General features: G+C 37.9%; 1 protein-coding gene across 8 annotated transcripts in view; it reads left to right on the top strand.

The window, feature by feature from the left end:
* LOC125774869 (solute carrier family 41 member 1) overlaps positions 1–21751 on the top strand; it is a 33553-nt gene extending 11802 nt beyond the window's left edge. For 3 of the 8 annotated variants that reach the window (XM_049445254.1, XM_049445236.1, XM_049445259.1), the window contains exons 2-10: positions 8280–9613; positions 14353–14744; positions 15597–15647; positions 16143–16467; positions 16541–16687; positions 16777–16924; positions 17002–17207; positions 17287–17435; positions 17518–21751. In XM_049445254.1, the coding sequence (XP_049301211.1) occupies positions 9274–9613; positions 14353–14744; positions 15597–15647; positions 16143–16467; positions 16541–16687; positions 16777–16924; positions 17002–17207; positions 17287–17435; positions 17518–17799 (2040 nt within the window). In that variant the 5' untranslated portion in view covers positions 8280–9273 and the 3' untranslated portion in view covers positions 17800–21751. Of the gene's footprint in view, positions 1–6671; positions 7839–8279; positions 9614–14352; positions 14745–15596; positions 15648–16142; positions 16468–16540; positions 16688–16776; positions 16925–17001; positions 17208–17286; positions 17436–17517 lie in introns of those variants that run through there. The other 5 variants (XM_049445266.1, XM_049445245.1, XM_049445228.1 and 2 more) reach the window with 5 other exon arrangements.
* Positions 21752–26929: the final 5178 nt, after the last annotated feature.

Raw genomic sequence — 26929 nt, 5'->3', positions numbered from 1 at the left:
AAAAGTTTGTTTGCAACAAATTCACTTTGAAATACTTTTTAAAGTATTTATAGTAGTTTTTGTTGCTTCATTCCAGAAGCAATCGAGAAAAATAGTTTTTAATAATAATATAACACAAAAACGGATATGCATCCAGCGTCAAATGAATTGAAAATGTATACCCAAATGTAATTGAAGCCATCGTGGAAATGTGCCAATTTTCTTTCTCGCTCACCTTATCAAACTAGCAAATTTGGCATTTTCTTTCTAGCATACTACCTTTGTCTAATTTTACGTAACCTACATTTGTCAGACACCTCTTTTGCTTGTGCCAGATGGAAAGATGAAGTTCTTTATTTCGATTAGATTTTGCATATGTTCGCTCGTTTCCGTCACAAGGTAACGAATTACGAGATTTTATCATACTAAGTGATGGGTATTACAGTGGTGTGCAATGTCGTTGGCACACGATGCGAAGAAAACTGATGGAAGATGATGAACCACTGCAAGGGGTAGTATTCAAGCAGCGGGAGTGATAATGTTCTAATTGAATCGACGTTAGGAACAACCAAAGCAGGGGTAAGCAGTGAGTAGCGATGAATCTTATCACAAGGCGAAGAAAAATCCCACAAAGATCCGACGTGCAATTGATTGTACATGTATTGTGTACGGTGTTGCACTAATCGTTAGTGGAATTCCAAACCCAGCGTTACGGCTCATCAATCCAGTGACGAGCAGTGGGTGCTAATTTTTCACATTTCCCCCCATTCATACACGATCAATTTCCGTTGTTTTCTCACGCTACTTTTGTTTCTACTTGTAAGGCTTAGTAGCTAATTGAAACCCTAGGGCGACCATTGATATTTGATAATCTAAATTTTGAATTAAAAAAATATCTCCGTCATTAAAGTTGCCCTTTTTTCAAAATACTACAAAATTGAGTTTTGATTTTTTTCTATTTTCATTAATCATTTATTTCCTCCTGAAACGATGCAAACCAATCAGCTAGTCATTCTAAATTATCGTCCAGTAACGTATCTAATCTATCAACCAGACGATTAAAAATTCGGTCATTCGTTTATAATAAACTAGACAATCTTCTTCATCTTATGCATGCATGTAGGTTATATTCTCTGATTTCCGATCAACTCCCCGTTTACCTGTCCATATTCAGAGGCTTATCGGCACTTCGTGATTGCCTTCGACTTCCAAGAGTCATATTGGTAGATTTAATTTTGTAGCTTTCTTAAACGCTTACTTCAATATTCTATCTTCTATCTTCTCTTTTGCCGAGGCAACAGTTCGCATCATCGACAATTCCCATACTTTGTAGCAATTATTTGGAAAAGTCGTGTCGTGCTAAACCGCAATTCATTGCTCTTATCTCTGTCGGTCGTTAAATCTATATCTTACTGTCGCGGTATGATTTCAAAATCAATTTTTTTTTGCACATGTCATATCATATTTTTTTCATTTCGGTAAGTTTATGGCGTCCTCAAACTAAAGAATAGCATAAGATTTTTTGGCGATAAATTAAAAAACCATGTAAATATTTATTGTACAATCTGTTTGTGTGTCATGTCATTTCATTAGTAAATTGTTTATACCGTGATTCTCTAGATTCCTGTCACCATTAACATATCCTATTAAGGGTTCATTACGACAGTCATTCATGAAAAGAAGATGCCAACATGGCCGCACGATTGCAGTATGCATACGCGCAACTAGCTTACACTATCAGGTGTGGTCACCAGCAAATTATGAACAAACAAATCGGAAATGGCCACAGCTTTGCGCTGGCATTGTGGATGTACAAGTGTCAACCATAGAGCATTTATTGCACGGTGCTGTACAATGGCTTTATTTCTACGCTTCGTAATTGAGGCCTTTTCAACTGTTCGACGGATTCTACCTATCTAGCAAAACAAAACACAAAATGCCTACGTTAAGCGAATCTCTTTTGCTTCTAGCTTGTGATCTACTTCTGCGAGATACGAAGTGGAAGATGGGTAACTGTGCGAGACGGGGATAGACGGATAGAGAGAGAAAGGGAGAGATATTTCATTTTGTACTATTTCATGACGTACAGTGGAATTGGCAGAGCACACGAGAATGATACCAATATTAGGAAGACATCAGCCGTTTATGAAAAAATAATACTAATATACTAAAATACATACACATACACAAGCATATATCGACGGAATGTGTGTGTGAACAAACCGACAATGTTTTTTTTACAAAGATCACTAAGCAGTTCTATTTGTATATCGTGAAAAATAGCGTTTTTAGTACCGCTCGTCAGCTGGCCGGAATTCCTTCGAATTGTCCAACAATGATCAATCTACTACACGCGTCAGCTTCATTGTGCTCTGAACCGATTCATCTTCCTCTTCCTCCATAAAGCAAAGCATCTTACACCACAGTGTCTAATACTGACTTGCATAATCTATACCGCCATAATCGACACCGCAAGGCGGAAGAACTGCTCTCCTTCGCTGATTTCGCATTTCAATTTCAAGACTCGTGTTGAGAAAAATTAACGAGGCTGTTTTATAGAACTGAAACTAGCATAGCTTCCGATTGAGTTACGCTTGAAATAAAAAATGGTGTGTCCCGTATAGCTTTCAAATCATTAATATAAACAAACATAACATCCAACAACGTTGGGCGAACATATAGTTTAACAAGATTTTTTCTTGATTTGTTAGTGTTTGGATTTGATATTGTTAATATTGTTTTATTAAACTTCAATTAGACAAGTATTCATGATTGAACTAACACTGATAAAATACTGAAATTGATTCCAATATTCTCACGTTGTTGAGGTAGAAAGTGGTTTGTGATGAAAAATTCTACAAGAATATCATTTCTAAAATTGAAACTAACATGGCGATCTGTCTCCTATTTTTAATGAGGTATTTTTTAAAAATAAGTTTTAATTTTTTTATGCGGTAAAAACACATCAACGATAACTACTATATGGAAACACCCTGTATCTACTAAGAAGCGATATCTGTCAAGCAAATAAAGAAAGTAAATGTCTCTTCGCTAATTGCTTGCATGTGCAAAGCAATGTGGTAGCGCAAAACTTAAATTGAAATCCGTTAGCACACAATCAAATAATTTACGAATTGATTGATTACATTAGGCAGACGTTTGATTGAGTTCCTATTTCCGCCCTGGGTTGTCTTATCCGGCAGCTCTCTGCCATGTACGTAAACAGTTTTACTTTAACGCAGCTACAATCTTCGTATATATGACTATAGTTGCTGAAATTAGGAATATGCCGACCCTACCCCCTTTAGAGATCCAAAACGTACGTCATGGCGACGATCAAACGGTTATAGCACCTGTCCTGATTACACCTAATACACATTACCGCGAAACAGTTTTTAACCAAACAATTGGCTTCAAAATACAAATATTTCATCGGTGTCAGTGGCCATTGCTTCGAAATCAACATCCATTGTATCTTAAACACAGAATTCAACTTGTCAATCAAATGCGCGAGTATTGCGAATCAAGCGTCACCCACAGAAATCCATAGGAAGCAAGATAATAAATAATACGACCACATCTTCAGGGTGCGGCATTCATTTCACGTGGCAGAGGACACGTTACTAAGCGAAAGATAGCCGGTGGCTGTGGAGTTCTTTGGGCCCTGTTTGCTCAGTACTAGTACCATCACTTTTTTCTCTGCCCATCCACAAAGTTATCGGCAAGAACTATCTTATCAATATGCCTCCATTTGTCAATGTGCGGTCTATTTGTGAACTCTCAACAGTGCTTTAAAGAATCCCCGCGCATTGTGAACAGTGAACCTTCATAGGGGTTCGGTGCGCACCTGGCAAGATTTTTATAAATGAAATGTTATTGGTCATTATTATTGATAAGCTGTTGAAGAAAGTTACATTGAAGCAGCGTTACGTTCTTCGTATAAACAAAAAAAAAACAAGATCAAAGGCTGGGAAGAAGGAAGTACCGATTACTTTTCGTGATTGTTTGTTTGATCGACTATAGTTACTTGTGATGGTGCTATCTTCTTGATGGTACTTGAAATAATATATATCAACAGAACGTATGGGGACACTCTGTCCACCTGTTCCATCAGTCTTTCCAACATTTTTTTCCCTGCTTTACACTAGACAAACCTGAATGAGCAAATGTGCAACAAGTAACGGCAGCAGAAAACAGCTAGATAAATGATTGCAACCTCGTTGATAAGACACTAATTGACACCTTTTTTATGCGCCGTTCAATGAACAGCATACGAACCAACCGGGTTAACAAAGACAGTATTCGTTCTAATGACATCCCATACATCCTCCAAGTCTATCGGATGCCCTTCCCTCATCATTAGCTAGGTCGAATGTCAATGTAATCATCCCACACTTCCCCATAGTCATAGTTATCACACTTCCAGGTAACCTGGTGGTTGTCGCGCTTCCTGTGCAACTATTGCAAATTCTTACTTCAAAATTGAATCTCTCCTTTTTATCAGAAAACGTCTAGACATTTCACATCCGCCGTATGGTTGACTGGATGTTTGATCTCTCTCTTGGCTTTCAAGAACTTACAGGTCACGCCGGCCATTTCTGGCTTACTAGACTTATTTTATCACGTAGCCGAATAGTCAGTCCTTGCTAAGGGGGGACGGTCCGGATGGGATTTGAACCCGGTCCTGCCGTGTGGACCGGCGCCGCATATCACATGCACCACCGGGCCACCCTGGATGTTTGATACTGGATGTAATAATGTAATGTAAATACTGGAGATATTTTGATACTGGATCCATCTCCGGAACTTCTTTTCCGTCCATAGTTTACACATCAACATTCCATTCCACAAAAATACGTCCTAGTCTAGTGACATATGCGTCGATTTTATTGGAACTATGTTTTTATTAAAATTTTAATAGTGCCCCAGCATACACTCTAAATTAAAATCCCCTCATAGTGGTAAAATAAAGGGTCAACACTACTAGTTTGTTATTCTGAAGCATTCACCTTCAGTTTGAATCACTGTCACACGTTATGGATTAGATAAATTAACGAAACTTTATCCTAGAATCATGCCGTAATCTGAAAACAATTGAAAAATAAAAGCCATCGCTTCAATAAAGTTATCATTTTAAAGTAGCCTGGCTTACTGGAAAATGATAACTTAACTCCTTTTGATGTGATACCGAAACACATTTGCCACTGACTCAACCTTACTGTCAGTCCGGATCGGTCTGAAACTGTGCATAAGATTTAAAAACCCCCCACCCTAAACAAAGATAATGTGAAAATTAAACCGCAAGATTCAGTAGGGCGGTTATCCGACGTATCACGATACAAACTGGATTATAGCAAAGATTTTACTCTTATGGTAAGTGTTTGTTGTCAAAATTGACGCATGACTCACGATGCCGATGACTCACGGTTTGTACCTGTAGACCACCCAACGGTTAAAAATAGCTCTAGAATACTTGTTTGCATTCAGTGATTCATGCTTTAAATTAGTGCTGGGTTTAAAATGTTTCTAAATTATTCCAAACATTTTCCACTAAAAATTTCGTCGATTTGAAAATTAGGTAACTATGTTTAAATGATAAAATAATATGTACACAGTCCATAGGTAAAGGTAATTTTTAAGTTTAGACAAAAAAAATTCAGGAGTAGTTGACACGGGCAGTAGTGAAGAGCTTGTGATTTTGAGGGAATCACCGGTGACGCTGAAGTTTTGTTAGTGATATTTAAATTTTGCAAATGACGACAAGGCATATGTCTTTTCTCCACAGTTATTCTTGTTTATTTGTAAAAAAAATAAATCACCATTGCTACTTTAACAACGGCTCAATGCATAATTGAAGATACGTTGGAGATATGTTACGAAAAAGAGCACAATTATTACAGGAAATCCCACAGAATAATGGGGATTATTTTCGAATGCCATAAAATCGTGGTAAAATCGTACTTGAAGCTACTGTAATTCCCCCCTAGTTATCCATAAAATACACGTAATCGATCAACGACACCGCTCTTAACATTCCAGTACCAGCACGCACGTGCTGGAGTAGAGATGTTACGTGCAATGGAGATGTTCCAGGTAATATGAAATTGTGCATCGTACGAGATAGCATCAATGTCTCATTCCCGGAACTGCAATTGTACACAAACAAACTTTTTTTTTTTAATTGTTTAAGTACATTTACAAATCTCATGTTTACTTTTAAAAATAAAGTGTAATGTTGTTGTTTGCATTTTTTATAAGGTATGAAACTAAAATTTTATGTGTCTAATGTGTTTCACTATCTTCGCAAACGTCTTAAATATATTATCTAAATAAATGATTTTTCTGCAACAATGAAGGTTAAAACTATCTACTTACTATCTTCTATATTTTAACAACACGTCAAGGTTACGATTACACCGAAACGTCCAAGCTTACTAGGGCGCACCGAAGACGACTCTTTCGTTTCGGGCGGACAAAGTCAAGGCTTGATGATGTTCCATATGAGCAAACTCAAATAAAAGTGTAATCGAAATTATGTAATAACAATTTTTTTAAAGCAAACACAGCTTAAATCCTATATATATCAATATATCAATATTGTAAAAAATATAAATGACAATATGGCCATCGGATCAAAATATTGTTAAGCGTTAATTATAAAAATATTAGTTAATGTTTGTTGCATTTTTACGACTTTAAATACGTTTCGCCTTTTTTAAAAGAAAAGTATTTCGAAGAATGTTAACCCAGTACCGCAATAAAAACGGTACTCACTGAGCCCGTTTCTAAAACTCAGGCACTCAGTAGCGTCAAAAATGAGAAAAGCGCGTGATCTCGACAAGGTCTAAAAGCATTTAAGGCAAATATATATATACAAAAAACTTGTCCTTCTACATCGTACGCGCCATAGCAACATAACAGCATTTGCTATTCTGCTCTTCTAGCTGTACATTTTCTCTCTGTCTATATCGCGTTGGGGGCTGTATCTCTACGGTGCGCGTAAACCGCTTACGCAGTTGCTCCCTTTTGCTTGCGTACAAGACTCACGATATGTCTATCCTTTTTATTCGGAAGAATCTATTGCGATCGTCATATGCGCATGAGAAGCTTTTCCAAACACCCTGACGCCCCCACTTTACGCATTCAGATCACCTACTAGCTGAGCTTCGTTCTCTCTCTCTCTTTCTCTCTCTCTCTCTCTCTCTCTCTCTCTCTCTCTCTCTCTTTCTCTCTCTGTCGCGCGGGCTCGGCTGCTCGCGGAGAGGGTTTTGTTCCCACGCCTAGAGGCGTGAGACCTTCTATAACATCAACAGTGCTCATAACGTTGGCACTCATTTTCACTAGGCTCGTCAGTGCGTGCGCGTCGAGTTTGCGAATCTGTCTTAACTTAGCCCCTTAGCCATATACATTAAGAGTGGTTTCTAAGCACGTGTTTTTTTTTATTCAACTGTAAAAGCTTTTAATGGCTAGTAGCAAACAGTAGCTGTTGTGTATCAATCGAGTTCAGTTTTATTGTGAATGATTTAGATTTTTTTCTCCGTTAAAAAGTGTAATTTTGTGCAAGAAAAAAAAACAAACCCCCAATTATTTCACACGCAAGTGCTGCTAAAGAGGTACAGCAAAATAGAATCGACAAAGTGAAACTTCTCTTTAGATTTAGCAAAAATTTTGTGCTGTTCGTTTCCAACAGTGTGTAGTGCTATAGCAAAATGGTGGAAAAATTCGTGTAATTTTTAACCCACGTTCGGAATGTACGTTCAGCGAAGATTGGATATAAAACCAAATCTAAACGCTTGATAATTTTAAAACGTGCAGTCACCAATCAACATCATCTTCGGACAAGACAAGAGTCCCTTCTAGTAAGACAATACGGCAACGTGCTTAACGATCGCAATCAATCCAATCAATCGACTCTTACCGAATCCTAGTTCCGATCCACATATCCCCCAATGTCTTAACGCTGTGGTAGCTGTTGTAGTCCATTTGTGCTTACGTTTTAATCCCTTCATTCCTTACCACACGTTGACTTTGTTAGTCAATCTACCAATCAGTTGAATTACTTTACGCTAATAAAATTCCTGGTGCAGGAGTTCTGGACTTAAATTTGCTAGTTTTTCTTTGTGCTTAAAAAGTGTTGTTCCTACTCGAATCCTTGGTCGACGTTTATCGAAAAAAAATTGCTACTTCAATACAACTGCGCTAACAATTGCGAAAATAGATGCTCCGATCTAGTCTGAAGGATTTGTTTTAGTCGCCTTTCTAGTGCTCATTCACTCTGTCTCTGTCTCATCTTACACTAGCATATCATAACGTCCGACATCGACAAGTGGCAAAATCTGCAGCGAAAAGCAATACGGACACAGGCGCATTCTGCTACACACCCAACATTTCCACATCCAGCCAGAGTGGTCCGAACGATTCACTCCGCAATCAAGACCTCTGATCAGCCGATCTGATCAGATCCAGAGAGGTCCAGATATCTGCTGTACGGAAGGGAATTCGGCAAAAACGCACGCGAACCAGAACGGAATTCAGTCTGGAGTTAACAGGAAGCAGCGGATGCGGTACACGACGGCCAGTGCCAGAGGCCAGTCCCAACGTGAACGTTTGCTCGGGACGCCACTGCACTCCGTTCAACCGTGCGCTTCTCCGCCTACCGACGGGTATGGGCGTAATCGTCACAACCGGTCGCAGTAAGCTTCCGTGCCGGTAGACATAATCGCACACAGCAGACACAATAACAACCGGAACATTCAGAACGAATTCTTCCCCAAAAAACGAGCAAAAGCGTACAAATAGGAATATATATTAGTCTTCACTGGCACAAAGGCGAATACCCAAAATCAATCACACAGTAAACTAAAGGCCACAAAATTTTGCCCTTTAAGTCTCACGCGTGTCATAAACAAAAACCGTGAAGAAAGCGGTGTTACCATTTACACAACCTAAAGTTACACCTGCCACAGAACTAGAAACGCAGGAACTCTAATGTTCTACGTTCGAAAGACCAATTTACAACGAGCTCTTGTGAATGCGGGCAAACTTACGGATATTGTTAAGTTTTGCAAGGACAACGCCACAATCTAGTGTTGCAGCGGCTACCTATCGGACGAGATCCTGCACCAATCGAACAAGTCGCGGACATACGCAAGACTTCTTGGAGCTATAGACGCACAAACAATATCACCCCAAAAAACAAGCACACACACACACACACACGATCAACATAATCTTTGTACGAGTGCCGTCCATCCCGCAGTTCGTACATTCGCTGTAACAAATAGTTCAAAAAGCATGAAGCCAAAGGATACATTAAATCCGGAAATGGCCGAACCCGTTGTAAGGCCAAACACACATCAAGACAGTGTCATCGCGTTTGATACGATGGATGTAATGTTGCTGGACAGTCAAAGTTCCGGCCCGGTCGGTTCGCGCATCGGTAGTCAACGGTCGAGCTTTTCCAGTGCGGGAACCGTAATTGCACCCCAGTCGCTCGCGGCTATTCCACTCGATACCGGGCACGCTTTTCGGGACGATCTCGGGCATGGGCTGCAAAGTGATACGCGCGGTGCCACAGAATTCTACCGCGTCGACGACGATAGCTATAGACCGTTTACGATTTACGGTGGAAGCGGTGAGTTTTCGTTACGTTTTGTTTTATTTTTCTTTTCTTCCTCTCTTTCTCTCTCTTTCTCTGTCTTGATATCTTTTTACTTACAAAAAAAAGTTGATCTCGTTTTGCTATTGGATGATCTTAATATTTCGTCAATAATTTCAATTTATTTAGAATTCTTTACATTCTTGCTAGTTGAACCTTTATATTCTTCCTTGAACTTTTATTGCTTAAGTTACATTTTGTTCCAATTAGTCGATCTTCACATTATAATTATATGCAACTAAATTTGCACTAAATTCTTAACTGATGGTAATCGCTTATACATATATTATCAAGAATTGTTCAACGTTTTATCACTTATTAATGAAACAAGTGGAAAAATTAAATCCACTATTTCATTATCATTTCAAAATTCAGTAGAGCGCCGATTACCCGGGTACCTTTCATTCGGCTGTCTCATTAACCGTGCAGCTCGGAAATAAGAGTTCCAAAGGCGTATTGACATATTAACTGCAAACTGGTGATGGCAAGAAGAAGGATACAATTTGCACCAAAGGCAATTTACATATAGTTTTAGAAAAAAAGTCTACCCATTACCCCACTAAGCACTAATATTAGTAAATCAAAAGATTTGTGCCTATTATCCGTGGTATTCGCCTATCCGGCAAGGGGTCAGTCCCGATGAGCACGGATAATCGACGAACCACTGTAATCTTTCAAACACCAGACATTGTGAATGGGTTTAGTTATGTCATAAAATACTACATTTACTCTACTTTGTACATGTTACAATTTCACTCTAGATAATTGCATCAACCTGTAGTACATTATTAGCAACACTATGTTGCTACTATTGTTTTAAGTCCTTATATTGTACCGAAGCTTATATACCGAAGCAAACAGTGGTATTTTAAGTGTCAGTCTTTTTACTTGTGAGTAAAAATAGACAATCAAATAGATATAGTTCTATTCCAGAATAAGCAAACTATTTCCGGTAATAAAACCAAGAATTTGATTAATAAACATTGAGCAACAGGATGAAAGGTTTGAATAGTATTTATTAAAGCAATATCTTAACTTCATCAACCAATTCATCTAAATTCTAAATATTTTAGTATCTTTATTCTTTATCTCTTTTTTATTCCAAGTCAAGAAGAAAAAGAGTGTTTTATTATCTTTGAATAATCCATTGAAAATCTCAAATTAGACTACAATTGTTGGTTTCTTGCTAGCCGTATTGTACTTTTTTAAACTTATTTCAATAAACTAGTAAATATCAAACAAAAATCCATAAATACATAGAGAAGTAAATCAGATGATTAAACGTTTAAGTGTTGAAGGCCTCAGTTATTCGTGTTGGAGAAAGTTCAATGTCTAAGGCTCTTAATCATGTGACCATCAACAATCAAATAGTGACCCTTCAGCAAACTTTTTCCCCTCGCAAGAAGCATCGCCTTCGTGGGTGAAATTGCACACGAGCCATCTAGGGTGGCCGCCACTCAAGTCTGAACGCTAATGGTCTTTAGCATGTGGTTGGCATGCGCTGACCTTGGTAAAGCATATTCTTTAGCTGGTGTACACGGTTTACTCATGCACGTCATCAGGTGGTGGATCAACGTGCCGCTTAAACTAGCCCCATTTGCCACTGACCTTAAGATTTGTGGGGTGGGGAAAATGTTAAAAAGTAATAACTGCGAAATATGGCTTTATACTTCTATCTCGCATTTCGATAGATATACTGATTATTGACATATTCCTCAACTGTGTAGCACCGTGGTATGAATTGCATTTTGAGCAATTATTTCCGCCGTTTGCCAGTGGTGACAGATTTACCGCACATGGAAAAAAACCGCAAGATTAGAGTTTATGGCCGACCGAAGCGGCACTACCCATCTACACTTTGAACAAGTTGCTAGACGTCGGACAGGTACTGATACTGCGGATATAACTCGTGTGCCGATTACAAACAATGTGTCCATGGTCTGCAAACTGAGAATTATCATGCCCACAGTAGCCACATTGGATGGACTTTGGCGGTTGCCCTACAATAAGAGCTGCTACTTGAGGAGATAGTAAAACCGCGTTTCGTCTAGGTTTATAACCAGGTAACTGTTAGCTATAAAGTTGAAGTTCTCTCACCTTGAAAACTTTGAGGAAACTGCACCAAAAACTGGGTTGTATCTCGAACCGCTTCATGCTTGGTGCTAATATTGCTAACATACTGTATGATGGGCAGACTGCCAGTGCTTACAATCATATCATCAGTCAACACTAGTATACACACTTTCGTGACCACCAAGAAGGTCAGCACTGTTTTTGGGCGATTGTATCCAAAACCAAGTGTCCGCCTAATGCTTGTTTAATTACAGCGGGGTTTCCGTTCAAACGTAGCAAAATCAAAATACGATATAATGACATACTTGTACACGTGAGACAAAAAGTGCATCCAACACAGAAAATGCTTCTAGCTGTACGGTGCCAGAGCACGTTGTTTAATCACCAACTGATCGTGTAGCGATCATCATCGGTCGTGCATCAATTAGCTAAACGATAGAACACGACTCTCTCGACTGAAAATGGGAAAAGCATCCCGCAAGGGATGTAGAAAGAGAAATGATGAGACGGGCGATACGATATTTGATTATGGACTTCCACATCACATGTACTCAACATGCTCCATTTGCTATTGCGAATGAATGGTTTAGAAAGCATTTCAATCTATTGAGATCTATCTGTCACGTTTAATTTGTTGTGTACATTTCTTTTTGTATTGTTAAGAAATATTGATAAACCGCAAAATAAAAGCTATCATATATCGTTAACGAACGGTTGCCAGCATTACTTGCTCAAGGTTTTTTTCTCAAATATACTTATTTCCTTCCATACATATTTTGCCTAACATTTGTGAACTATGTGATTTCAAATTTTTATAGCATGGCTGTCAAACACTAGCATAGCCTGCCACAGAAGCTGCGATTAGAACGAAGGACGATCCTGTCAAAGAAAATAAAAATACAAACAGTTTCCTCAATGAGTGAAATCTTTCTAGTCACAAAGCTCAGACAACTTTAGTGAAACATTGCAAACGTTCAAAACTGCAAAAAATTTCGAATAGATTTTTACAGTTGCGCCCGAAAGTTTTGTGACACTGACAGAACTTAAACAAAATGCTAAAAACATTGTAACCACATGTAACAACAACGCGACTCAACACAATTCGTCGCTTGAAAATGTTATGTAAAGCACATAGCCCATGTTTATTGTTATTGTCCCTCACTTTGTGTTCCGTTCTATAATTTATAAACACTTTTATAGCAAAAGCTACCACCCACCTGTGATAAAAAAATAAACATACCAAAATGATGAAACAAAAATAAGAGATACAATAAAATTGAGTTTACCCTGGCAACGTGCACTAACGTTGTTTACACTGGGCTTTACAACGCTTTGTTGCTTTATTCAATAACCATAATGGTTGTGGTCTAAACTTCCATCCCTCTAATTAGAAAATTATGATAATGATTGTGGTGATGATGAGCTTAATACTAGAAGCTTTGCTTCCATTTTTTCCTCCTATACACCCTAACTTTTACTTCATTCCAAACAATACTCAACAATGATAGCATGACAATTGGCCTCTTTACTTACACTTACGTACGTCAGAAAGCACACGAACGCAGTCAAAAGTGTAATACCGTATTGCACTATGCGATGATTACTATGTTATTGCATGTAAATCCATGTACGCTTCTTACACAATGTGACAACCCCACTACAAATCGTTTCAATGCACTACAATGCTCTCTTATAGTATGTTTTTGCATTAAGCAAAAACTAGCAGTTACAGACACATTCATACATTTATTTCTTGTAAAATATTGTGACGGTTGTTCTTGTTTTTTGTATCCGCCATTTATGTAAATTACAGGGAAATGTAAATTATAGGGTTTTTTACTTTAGAGAATCGAATATGAAATACGCGGCAGTTAATATCGAAATATGATTACGAAACGGCAAAAAATTATATAAAAATGTGTGCAATGGATATAGAACATCAAACGGGCGGTATGGGTTTAGATATGGGTGGGTTGAAGAGTTTGAGATATAAAATAATATTTGATACCAAATTTTAAACAAATGATACACAAAATAGGAACCAAATATTGTTATTTACAACAACAAATCTTAATTTTATTTAGTTTTTTTCCAAATTTGAGCTGAAAATTAAAAAAAAAATATCTCCTTAACTAACAAAAACACAGCAACAATCGTATGTTCCATATCAATTGAACGCGATCCCGATATCTATCTTTACCGATTCGCTTACATGTTTCGATAATAATTGCCGCGTATTTCAAATTCTTTTGAACGATTCTCTAAAGTGGGCTCGCCTCACCGTATCACCGCACCAGAAAAAAATGCTTCATTTATTTAACGCACAGCTCACACATTCAAATCGATCACTAAATTAATCATATTTTAAATTTTACTATTATACTTCAATTGCTTCATTCGTCTAGTGCATGGCAATATACTCTGGCAAATGAAAAGCATCTCGTTAAAGATGTTTAAAATTCATTTTTGTTTTCTTTGTATGTATAATATTTTTAAAAAAATCCATTTACTGCAAACAACAACGCACGAAAATAAGTGATATCGCTTGTTGGAATTTTCAAGCACTCTAACGCTAAGTTTATAAAGGTAAAAGAAAACACAATCATTAATCCTCACACCTTTACGTGCTTCTTGTTCTACAGGTGATGGCAAGGGTAAAATCGCCACCCTACCCGCATCCACGACGGGGTCGCTGAGCTCGATAATAACGACATCGATTGCATCTTCCGAGCCGGACCGGGGCGATCACCGTAGTGGCGGTGGTGGCGGTACCGGCTGCTCCGGAAGTCTGGCCGATGAAGTCAGTGAAGGTGGACCTCTTGAGCAGAAGTGCGCTGTGGGAGGCGGCGGCATTGCGGGAGCAAATGGTGCCGGTACGGACGATGTATCGGCTGGGGATGGTGGAGCAGGTCGAGACCATGGAGCCGGCATACGACAGGAGAAGTGGTGGTATATGACACTTCAAATCGCCATACCGTTCTTCATTGCCGGTGTAGGCACCATCGGGGCAGGAATCATCCTAGGTCATGTCGAGGTAAATACCATTTGAATTGGTAAATGCTATATTTTATTTCCAGACGACAATCGGCGTAATGCGTGTTCATGCACCAGAAGGCTAAGAGCTTCCTGAGGCTAAAGTAGGTGCGATAGCCTACATCAAGGTGTTGGTTATCCTGCGTAAATATACTCCCGGAATAGCGACAGGCATTCTTGAGGAGCAACTGTAGCGCAAGATAACGTTAACAAATATCAGCAATGTGTGAAATGATGTGAAGTGTTGATGAGCACTTGATGTCTTATCGTACATCAAGTGAAGAGACATTGTTCATCAATGGCAAAGTAACAGAATGCCACAGATTTCCCCTTTTTCGATGTTTCGCAATTGTTATTCAGTTTTGTGAAGTGTATGTTAAATATTTTAAAAAAAAAATCATGTTACCATAAAACAAACTTACATTCATCCTGAGGGTTGAAAGTAATATCTCTAGTTTGCAAACTTAAAATTTGCCACAAGTAATTAAATTTTCAACATAGACATTCAAGAAAACAGACTCTTTTACATGTCTAGAAGAGAAAAATGGAAAAAGAAAGTATTGAAGGTTTCTGGAGCAGAAGCTAATACTCCAATAAATGTTCAAGTACATTCCTAAGTGTCACCATCAGCACAAACTGAGAAGTGTGAGGAATTCTTGCCTTGATCACAGAAAGAAACGATGGGAAAATATGTAACACACTTGTCGCTGAATCATCAGATCACTGCATGGTTCAGATAGCACATGCCTCTGATAGGCAGACAATTGCATTCAGCTGCATCCGCATCGTACAACTGGGTTGGAGCAATGTGACCAAACATCTATTATAAAGTGTCGTTGTTCTCATTTTCCAGGGAAGCACTCCGTTGGATGTAGATTTGGGATTGATCACACTAAGATATTCGGTAGGGTACAGTCAGTGCGTGTTGGCAGTTGTTTGACGCTTGCATATTATTGTTTTAGAGATAATCATTCGATGTAGTCTAATCTTGTCTAATTACTTTCGCTATAATTTGCCTATACTGTTGAGCAAACTAGTGAAACTTATGTTCTTTTCAAGATTAATATTATTTTGTATTAATGCAAAAATGAACTGTTTTTGCAATTGTTTTCGAAATTGTTTCACAAGGCTTATTCATTATTCCTATTGAATATTTGGTTTGCGCGTCTGTTGCTCGTTTCTTAACCATTAAACATGTTATACAATACTACCAGAAGTACTAACTGGCCTAACACATATGTTTGCAACGCCTTGTTCATTAAGAGGAGTGAAATTTATTTATTTATAAGTAATAACATTTTATGGAGTGACAAAAAAAATAATCATCCTTTTCATCATCTTATCTGATGTTAACATCTCAAACGGTTCTTTTATTTTTACATGTAATACGAACGACAAGAACTGGAAAGTATTCGTTCATGTCTCGGAACTATTCATTCTGGTACCGTCGTTGCTAGGCCTGAAGGGTAACCTGGACATGTGTCTGGCATCACGGCTCTCAACACAGGCGAACCTGGGCAACATGTCCGGAAGGCGTGAGATCTTTCACATGATCCTCGGCAACATAGCGCTAGTGCAGGTGCAGGCAACGGTAGCTTCATTCATCGTGTCCATGTTTGCTGTCGCCGTCGGTGCAATCATTAATGGGACTATCATCTTCGATCACGTCATGTTGCTGACGGCCTCGGCAATGTTCACTGCCACCAGCTCCTGCTTTGTGCTAGGTATGACACACCCAATCGTGTTACCCTGTGTTATAAAGGTATTATAAAGGTAAATGTTGTTTCTTCTGTGCAGACTTCGTCCTAGTGGCTGTGATCCTAGTCTCAAGCCGAACAACAATGAACCCCGATAACCTAGCAACACCGCTGGCAGCGTCCATCGGTGATGTGGTTTCCATATCGTTGCTAGCCGGTATGGCTACGCTATTGTTCGAAAATATTGGTAAGATTTTAATGCGCAGCAATTACTGTTACAGTATGTTGATTTTTTAATCCCACGCTAATCACCGCTTATCTATATTCTCTTGCCAGATACGCACCTGTGGGTTACGTTTGTGATGGTTGCCGTTTATGTATTTTTGCTACCGTTTTGGATGCTCCTCGTTTATCGTAATAAATACACACGATCGGTACTTTCGACGGGATGGGTGCCGGTGCTATCTGCTCTATTCATTAGCGGGTAAGAGATCTTGACACTTGAAGATTGAAACTCATCCCCGTAGCTTAGATTTAACACGCGTTACATTTATTCTGCAGAATGGGTGGTCTGGTGCTGGACAAAGCCGTCGGTATATTCAACGGGTTTGTTGTGTTCCAGCCAATTATTAACGGCATCGGCGGTAACCTTGTATCGGTACAAGCAAGCAAGATATCTACGATGCTTCATCAAAGTTCCATCATCGGTATTATACCACCGCATGCGAAGATTTTTGAATTGCCTTGGAGAGCTCTGTTCCGTGGAGGTAAGAGTAATTAGTGTAGATAGTACAGAGTTGACAACTTTGTTTTATTTAAACTATGATTATGTTTGTATCATTTCAGTTCCGTATGCTAGAACCGCCCGAATACTCATTGCGATGTCAATTCCTGGTCAAGTATTGTTTATCTTTGTAGCAGATTATATCCATATGTCTAGCTCCACCATTGGCGTTCCTTTTGTTCTTTCGTACCTATTCGTCAGCACTCTACAAGTAAGTATTATCTAACCATATCCGTTTTGTACACGACATTTGACGTTGTACCTGTTGCTTTTTCCTTTGTTTGCTGTATTAGGTAATGCTGCTGCTTTATATCGCTCATGTGATTATCCACCTGATGTGGAAATGGAAGATAGATCCAGACAACTCGGCCATTCCTTACCTGACTGCACTGGGAGATTTGTTTGGTTCAAGTTTCCTGATGCTGGCCTTCCTATTCCTCCGCTCAATAGGTCACCCGTACGGTGAATCGCCGAGCGAAACTGTCGATGGATTTGGACTATTATCTACACCCGAGATGACAACCATTAGCGGAGGTACATTGACAGATCTAATACATGATGGTAGTGGCATTTAGGTTACTGCTTTTCGGCCACATAATTTGTTGCACTGCTAGCAATGCTACAATATGGTCAATATATTACCTACTACTACCAATTAACAAATTACAACCATACAATAGGGAGCATGAATCCGTTGATACCATTACATGCATTATATATAGCAACAACATAAAAAAATTTACATAATTTATAGTGGTTTAGTTATACGTAATCAGACTCATGTCGAATAGGGAAACAAAAATTGAACGCTATGAGCGATATGATTATAATTAATTTCTAATTATGTATATATATATAAAAAAATTATTTCTTCAAATTCAAAATGCCCAATCAATGGGTCAATTATTTTCACCAAAAATGAAATTATTCAAAAAAAAAGACTATAAACGGCCAAACACATCTCGCCTGTTATGCAATAGGATTTTAAAATGGAAATAATTGTAACATAATTGACAGGGTTGAAGACAAAACAAAAAAAAAATGGCAACAATAGCGAATTAGGGAGTCAGTGTGAATAGAATTACATATTTAGTCAGAATTTCATATTAGTATCAGTATACCACAAAGTCTATAGAAAACAGTATTAATCGATAAAAGGCCTTTTTATTATTTGTTTTTTTTTGGTTTATTTCAAAACACAGTTCTTAAACATTCATTTATTTATGTTTTGTTCGTTTGTTTGTTTGTTTTGTAGTAATTTTGTATTAAAATCAGTTCGCTTAAAATTCGATACATTTTTTATATGCTGCATTACTAGTGCAAACCGTGTTGAGAGAAATCAACGTATGGTTGACATAATTCAGCAATCGTCATTATAATTCACAACATTTTTAACGCCTTTTTAAACCTTAGTCATTAACATATTTGGAGATTAGTTAAATCTCCTATACTGATATAAGTATTTAATTAAACTCAGTACACTAAAACCCATTGCAGAGGACAATGTGGCCACCATTGGCATCGGGCATTGAATGACTAGAAATTTAGCTTTTGGGAATGTGACGATTGGCATATAATTTGAGCGGAATGAACGCGATCCAAGTTGACAATGTACAATAAACAGAACAGCTAGCGCAAGACACTTTGAACGTTTCACAAAAAACTTTCGTCAAGTTAGCTTATGTGTTTACTAAATATCCATTGCACCTCTGCTGGTTCACCTTAGTTTAATTAACAAAAAAAAAACCCCCTTGAAACCTTTTAAGCCATTATATTTGCTATAACGGTGAGTGGAAGAAAAACCCATTTTAAACTGTTCCAAATTTCATTCTGCTTAAGTGATCTAACTAAATGATCGATTATTGATACAGTTAATATAAATGTTCTTTACTAAGTACATTCATTTCATTTTGCTATTAACGTTTCCCATAACAGATTAGTGCTGTATGTCTTAACCTAGTAATATAATCCATCGAGCAATTATAGCAAATTATTTCAAACCCGTTCATTGCCACAAACAATCTTTTCGTCCACTTGCAGGCACAACAGTAGCGTAGAGGCCACGTACCAAAGAGCACAACCATTACAAAGTTTTTGTTTTTACGAATGAAGGAATTGGGTAGAACAAAAGAAAGACAAATAATCCCTACAAATGTGTAGTAAGATGGATGAAATTAAACTAACTGATCCGTTCCGGTCGAACAACGAGGCAATTATTTTCGGCAAATGAATAATGAAAAGGTGAGATAGAAAATTGTGCAAGCTATATAGAAAAAAACCCAAAGAAAGCTTAGTTTGAAATCGATTAAAACCTTTTTCGTTATATTTTGTCTTTAAACAACTTGCATATTAAGTTTGTGCGTAAAACTTCTATTCTATTACGATGAGTAACATAGCCAGCGCACAATACGTATCACATGGAGAGTCAGTACACACTTGACTTAAATCATAAAAAAGTGCCTAAGGACGCGAGCGTTGTAAGCTCACATAAAGGAGGGAAAGTGGAACGTTGTAATACAAAATGTAAACGAAGTAAGCCATACCTTCTAGCAGTGAAAGGTTAGAAATGAATCGGAAAAATGATTTGGTTGAAACTCGCACGATATGTACTGGCTCTCCTGCAATGTTATGTTCAACTTGCCACTCGAACTTGGAACGATTGATTCGACCAAAACAAAACCCAAGATAAAACGTAATTAGCGCAAACATAATATCTGGGATGATTTTGGCTAATACCTGGGAATAAGAGAAGGATTGCCAATGGAATGAGAACTGAAACGAAACCCGGCAACAAAAATAGGCGTAACGGTTGAACGAGTAACGTCAATCTATAATATAGGATTTATCTGTGACAATAACGTTAATAACCCAGTAATAGGAAAGCAGCGGGCGTGCAACAGTGAACAGACAGGATATGTCCGCGAAGTGGATAAACGTTTGAAGAATTTTTGTTTTAACCGTACACGACACATGATATTTGTTGTATTCGTTCTACTGAAACGTAAGCCAACACGCGGAGGAGATTAAAAATAACACACACAAACTGAGGGAATATTAACAGCATGGGATGCAATAAAATCTGAAATGATTCCAAGTTTCGGCGATATAAAGTATCTATCCAGTATAACAATATATACAAAACTGTACTAGTTTTGTGTAACCGTTTGTTCCTATGTTCTGCTATTCCTTCACCGTCTCTTTCTTTTTCTATTTCACTTTCACAAATTGGCAATAACACAAGAACAAAAGATATAAAAGAAATAAGCAATAGCGCGAAAGAACGAATAATGCAAAAGTCGGTTCAAATGGAAGGGCAAATAAAATGTGATAGAAGGAAGATGTTCGTTCCATCAAGCATTTCTTCCAATGATGTATGGCGGGCGATAAAGCAGTTAACTAGAGTACTAAAGGCTCGTCATAGTAACGTAAACTGTCTCAAATACAGCTGCATAACACAATTAAAAAAAAAGCAATGTAGCAAGACAAAGCGTAACACGAAAACGCAAACACCTAATTCCTCTATAGATGCCTGTAGAAGTACATTGTTGTATGCGTGTTTCTCCGTTAGTTAGGAGCTAGTGTATGACTGCAGTTTGGATTCTTCAGAAAAAGCCGAAAGTGAAATGCAGTGAAACAGAAGGTTAAAAGGAAATGATAGTAAAATGCCGCTAAACCGAATTGTCACATCTCATGCAGAAAACGACGAAAAGAGTTAACTGTGAAAACGGGGGTTACCATCGTTTTTAAATGAACGCAAGGGGAAATATGAGAAAACCCAGAACTGAAAAGGAATATATTACTGTACATACATAGGATTCATTGCAATAATAAAAAAAATAGCTAAACACAAGCCGATGCATAACTTAAAAATCTACTTTGAACAGCAAACAACTAACAAAAAAAAAGAACAAAGTGATGTTAAGATAAGGTTACGGTGAGTTTGATAAGAAAGCTAAATGGAAGGATGACATTTGTGAAGGTTAGAAACAAATTGTAAGCCATGCAGAAGGACTGTGGTGAGAAAACGGCTACTTTTAAGCAGCAGCAATGGATGGATTTATTTTTTTATAAAACTAAAATCTTTCAATGAATGAATGTACCCAACACAGATGCAAACAAAACTAAAAGAACATTATTATACAAAAACTGACTACATTTGAGCAAGAAAGATGATGTAGAAATAAAACGAAAAAAAAAACAGAACAAACCCCCAAACAAAATATCTAAAGCAGCACCAACAGCAAACTATAGACAGCTAACAAAAGTGTAGCGTAAAATCGATTAATTTACGCATGAACTGCATGCAGTAAACGTGCGAATTCTAAATTCAGATTTGCTGTCAAATTTCGTTCAACTTATTATGAAAACTCCTCATCACCAACACTCCATCTCAAGTAGCGAATACACGGATCAGTGCTATTTTTAATATGTTTTCTTTGCAGGCGTTCACAATTCTGTAGAATTCTAAAATAGAATGAAAGATGAATAAACAAGACAAAAAAGCTAGTTATATTTGAAAACTTACAACGGATTGTACAGATTGAAACAGATGTATCGTCACAAAGCAGTGAACTGTTTTATCCGAAGGCAAATTCTACTGCTTCCTGCGGTCCACTCGGATTGGTAAGAGGTAAACTTATACGTAACCGTATTTAAAAACGTATTTAAAGAGGTGTACGAGAAAAGCACTTGTGTCCTGTCCAGTGAAAAGGAACGAGCCGTTACAACGCAGTTGTTGACATTTCGTCTTATAGCGTTTATAACGCTTGCTTCAGAACTCTAGTGCTTATCTAACATTAAGTGTCTCATATTCTTTTTTTTTTAAGAATTTTGATTATTAATTTCAGAGTAATGATGGGTCTTACAACACAATTTCGAAAGTCCTTTGTGGCACATCATGTTATTTCAAATTATGTAACGACATTTTTTGTTTAATTGCTCAACAAAGCCATTACTAAACTATGTGAACACGATGAACGCGTACACAATTTTGACATAATTTGAAAATGTTACTAAACCTTTTGTATAAGAAACATTTTTTTTATTCAAAGCAATTGTAGCATTTGAATGCTCATAACCAAAATACTCGGTGGCGTAAACTTCCAGGACCATCTTTTATAAATTAATCCAGACTTTGGCATTAATCCAGATACTTGCCTATAAGGACCAGGCACCTCCATTATCTCAGGCATTATCTGAGATAATGGAGGTGCCTGGTCCTTATAGGCAAGTATTTTAACAACATCTATAGATAGTCACTGGTATTATAGTTCAATCGTGTTGATTGGATGAAGACTAACAATTACCAAAGGTATTGATATCTGTTGCTGATCATGCGACCGTGTGGTCATACCGTGTGGCTAGCCAAATTTGTTTCAATATTTGATTAAGCAACAAGAAAACGTTTTAACAACATGTGGAAAGTCAGTCTCGTTCTTGGTTTTCAACACTTTTAAGTAGCGAAATTGAACAGATTAATGGATCAGACGAATAGAGAGCGTTCATAAAAATGTCCTTTAAGTTGAGAATTCTTGAACATTTTCTAGAATGCTGTCGTCTGTCTCTTCTGTAAAATTTGTGACGGCTTTCGGCTGCATCTTCCCCCAACGCCCCAATTGGTGCTGGTGCATGCAAAACAATTTCATCGACATGGGCTAGAACTTTGTAAACAATAGAAGGCATTTTGTTCCAATTTGTACCAAGCGCCTGAGAACAATTGATAGCAATTAAAATATTTCGAACCTTAAAACAAGCTCTTCTTCAACCTTTAAAACGCTGCTCAATTTTCCCGTGTCCAAAAATAACCTTCTACATACATTTCCGGTTGTACTACTAGCCCTCGTTGGTATAGGTTCATTAACTTTTAATTCAAATTCTTCCCAAATTCTTTTCAAAACCGGTTGTTTACGGTTCAAATACAACGGTTTGTAATATATTATAACGTTTCATGTCCTGAAATCAAGTCTTTTAAGTCTGGTTAAGATTCCAAGCAAAACTTTTATCATTATGAAAATTTCGATAGATATCGTTGTAGCTAATCATACCTGATATGGATATTGAAATATTTTTAAAACCCTACTAGGGCCATAACATCCAACTTTATGTGTTACCCTAAAGTATGGATTGTTCAAAGCAAGTAACTTGTGCACCTGCTGACTGCCAACCAGCTGCAAAAAGTACAGGTAACCTCACCAGGAACACACGTATTTGGGTGTAACACAATGTATAGAACACTACAATAAATAGAGTACAGAAAATGAAATGATGAATATTTTTTTATTAAATCGCTATATTAAAATCAATGCCTGATGGGGACGCCCAGTACTTTATGTACCCGGTCTCCAAAAAAAGTTAGGGCTAAAGTCTGAAATAAGGACCCCCCCCCTCTCACGGTCACTCATCTCCGTGTTAATTTTTCGTACAGAGTGGTTCGGAGGCTATGCAATGTGGCCTGAATTTGATTTATTTTGTAATTACAAATACATTGTAAGGGGGGTTTCGCGTAATGAAAAGTGATTTATTCATCGAGGAACCAAGTTACCCCATACCCTGTTTGTGAAACCGTAAAATTTTCCTCATTTTTCACCCAACTTTGACCCTTAACTCAGCCGGTATCCAACGAATCGCCAATCTTTCTTCTGATTTGGCTAGATGGCACTTGTGGCTACATTTCGTCCATGCACCACTAATCGCTACCATCTCTGTGGCGGGAGCTATTCGCGAAAGCTCCAACGGATCGCCAATCTTTGACCTGTGCTCGATAGATGGCACCAATTGCTAAATTTTCATCTTGGACGGCCATGCCCTCAGGTGTCTGTGCCTCGAAACATAATTAAAAAACCACGCAACCGATTGCGAACCACCCGGCACGAAATATAGTCACTCACGTGAGTGACCGTGAGAGGGGGGGTCCTAAATTCAGACTTTAGCCAAAGTTAGTTTAAAAAAACTGTCATAAAAATTGCGTTCGCAAACTTTCGCACAATATCTCTTCACCATATGAAAGTACACATGTTACACTATTATGTGATTCTAATGAGAGGACGCAACTCGACATAACTCTCAGACTGGTTTCAAGTCAAAGTTGATATTGACATGATTGACAAAACATGATAATTTTCACGGACTTTTTGCAAACATTTTCAAAATTTAAACTTTGATTCTACACAATTAAGAAACATGAACATATATACATGAACAATATTGAATTTCCTTTGTAAATCACAAAAAATATGAAAATCGATCCGGTATTTAATGAACTACATTGTTTTAAAGTTTGCCAAAAAAACATGATTAATTATAATTTACCACCTTATTTGTGTGTTTATTTTTGTTATTTGTTTTTTTTTTGCTTCGGTAAATTGTTCATTTGTTGCACAGTGTATGACACAATTTATGTATACGTTTTCATTTAACCTTTGTTTCAATGACCAAAAATACACCCTTACTTCTATATCTACCTACCCCCGTAGGTAGAATTAAAAGTGCAAAACATACCCGGGTAGGTGGTCATTTAAATGAAGGTTAATAGCTGAACTTTTTATGTGAAATACTATCCTTGAATCTCGTTCATTTGATTGATGATATGTTTGAATAGATTCTTTTCTTTAAAACAACATTTTATTGCCTATGTTTTCCATTGAATTGATCAAAAAACGTCATTGAACAAAGATTACAATTACATGAAATACGTAGCATTCAACAGCATTCAACAAACACACTGTTTGTTGCCGCTGACGAAAAGATAGGCACCATGACCGCCATGAGTGATTGTTTGTACGACCAAATTTGAGGAAAACCTCCAACGGCCACGGCGAATTTGCTTTACAGACACTTTTTGAGGAATTTGAGTAACTGAGTAAATTTGAATGAAAGACTCAACTGTCGTGGCCCCGCGGCTATATATATTAATAATCGCACCCACGACTGTGAAAAATGAATCCCGAAGAAACTGTTCCCAAAAGAAAACCATGTGGCTCCCAGCATCACACACAGAAAAAGAAGAAAGACAGGTGATACAAAAAATCAACTTACCTGATTTTGATGTGGATGATGTCAACACTTGGTTCGTATATCTGGGCAACCGACACACGGCCATTGCTAAATGGCTAAAACAAAAGTGAGAAAACGGATCGTTATCAGACGATGTAAACCGTCATACTGGAGTATTTTCATCATTCGGAAAATCAGTGGCCAACCAACCTTCGAAGCTCATGGTACACAGTCAAGCTCAAGCGACACTAGGAATCGCTGTTCAGCTCATCACGTGGTAATCAAAAACCGTCAGCATCCCGGCGATAGATATAGATAGATGTTGATGTATCACTACTGAGATGATGTGGCATACGTAGAAAGGCATACCTGTGCATTCAAGGAACAAACCGTAAGTAGTTCCAACTGCAAACGCGTGACATTTTCTTACGTCTTATTTTCTTCTATTTTCTTTTCATAAAGACTCTGAGAAAACCGTTATAAACGACTCTCTGCGATACGTTTTATTAAAAAGAGGAACAAGAAACATACTAACCACACTTCCGGAAATACTCCGAACACACACACACGGTAACACTCCGAACAGCAAACAAACGTAAACGAATACTATTCGCCGTGTGCAACACTAATATAGTCACGAACCAAGAGGTTCACCTTGGTTTAGCTCGAAAATTCACGTGGAACTTTATTGCAGGTGAGATGTAGGCAGACTGTCCAGCGGATTTCGTCATTTCGAAAAGATTGGTTGTGTCACTTTGCGGCGGCGCGATCGAAGCAGGACAAAAAAATAGGAGGCAGAGAAATTGAGCTACCGTCCAGTAGAGGGCGCCAGCGCGAATGTCATCAATCAGGATCCGAACGGTGACGTGGAATCGGGTGGACAATCTGAGACCGCATGAAAAGGGTCTTTTTGATCCTGACCATCCAACGACGCAGACCAGTTTTTAGCTCGTTAATAAAAGAAAAAGTTTAAAAAATAATCGGCTGTGATTTGTTCGATTGGACGTCGCGACCGCAACAGGTTGACAAAAGCCTAACAAGTAAAATATAAATTAATTATTTATAATTAATGAATTATTTAAAAAATGTATTGCAAAAAAACTAATATCGAAATCAAAAATTTCTGGGACGCGTACAAAAGATTGTGGAACGAAATCAAACATTTCTGGGATGCGTTCAAAAAACCTTGGGAACGTGTCAAAAAATTGCGGAATGCCCTGTATATAGACAATGCAAAGCTTTCAACTCACCGAGTGGTACAGCTGTATCATTACTTTACCTGAAACATCCACCCTGTAACTCATCACTTTGCACTGAAAGAATTAAATATGGCCGGCCCGAAGATGATATTTTTTTGCAACACATTCACAGTGTAAGCGTCATTCGTTCACCTGTAGGAGAAACTATTCGTTCGCCTGTAGAAGAAACACTTAAGAAGAAAACTACACAACAGAGCACACTCAGGAATCCAAGCCACAGTTACGCAGTGGGTAAGATTTGGCGTGCCTGCGACTCTCCAAGACAGACAGTTTGCATTACGAACTTTTCAAAAATATATTTAAAACAAACACTAGCAATAAATCAATTACGAATAATCACTTATCACGCACAAGCTAATGGTGAAATAGAAAGAGTACATAGAAAACTAAAATCTGCAACAATGTGCTATAACCGTACGCGATGGACTGAAGAATAAATTAAAACAACAAATGA

Source organism: Anopheles funestus, chromosome X, assembly GCF_943734845.2.
Source record: "Anopheles funestus chromosome X, idAnoFuneDA-416_04, whole genome shotgun sequence".
NCBI lineage: Eukaryota > Metazoa > Arthropoda > Insecta > Diptera > Culicidae > Anopheles > Anopheles funestus.
The sequence above is the reverse complement of the archived record's forward strand: the minus strand, read 5'-3'. Positions and strand labels throughout refer to the sequence as shown.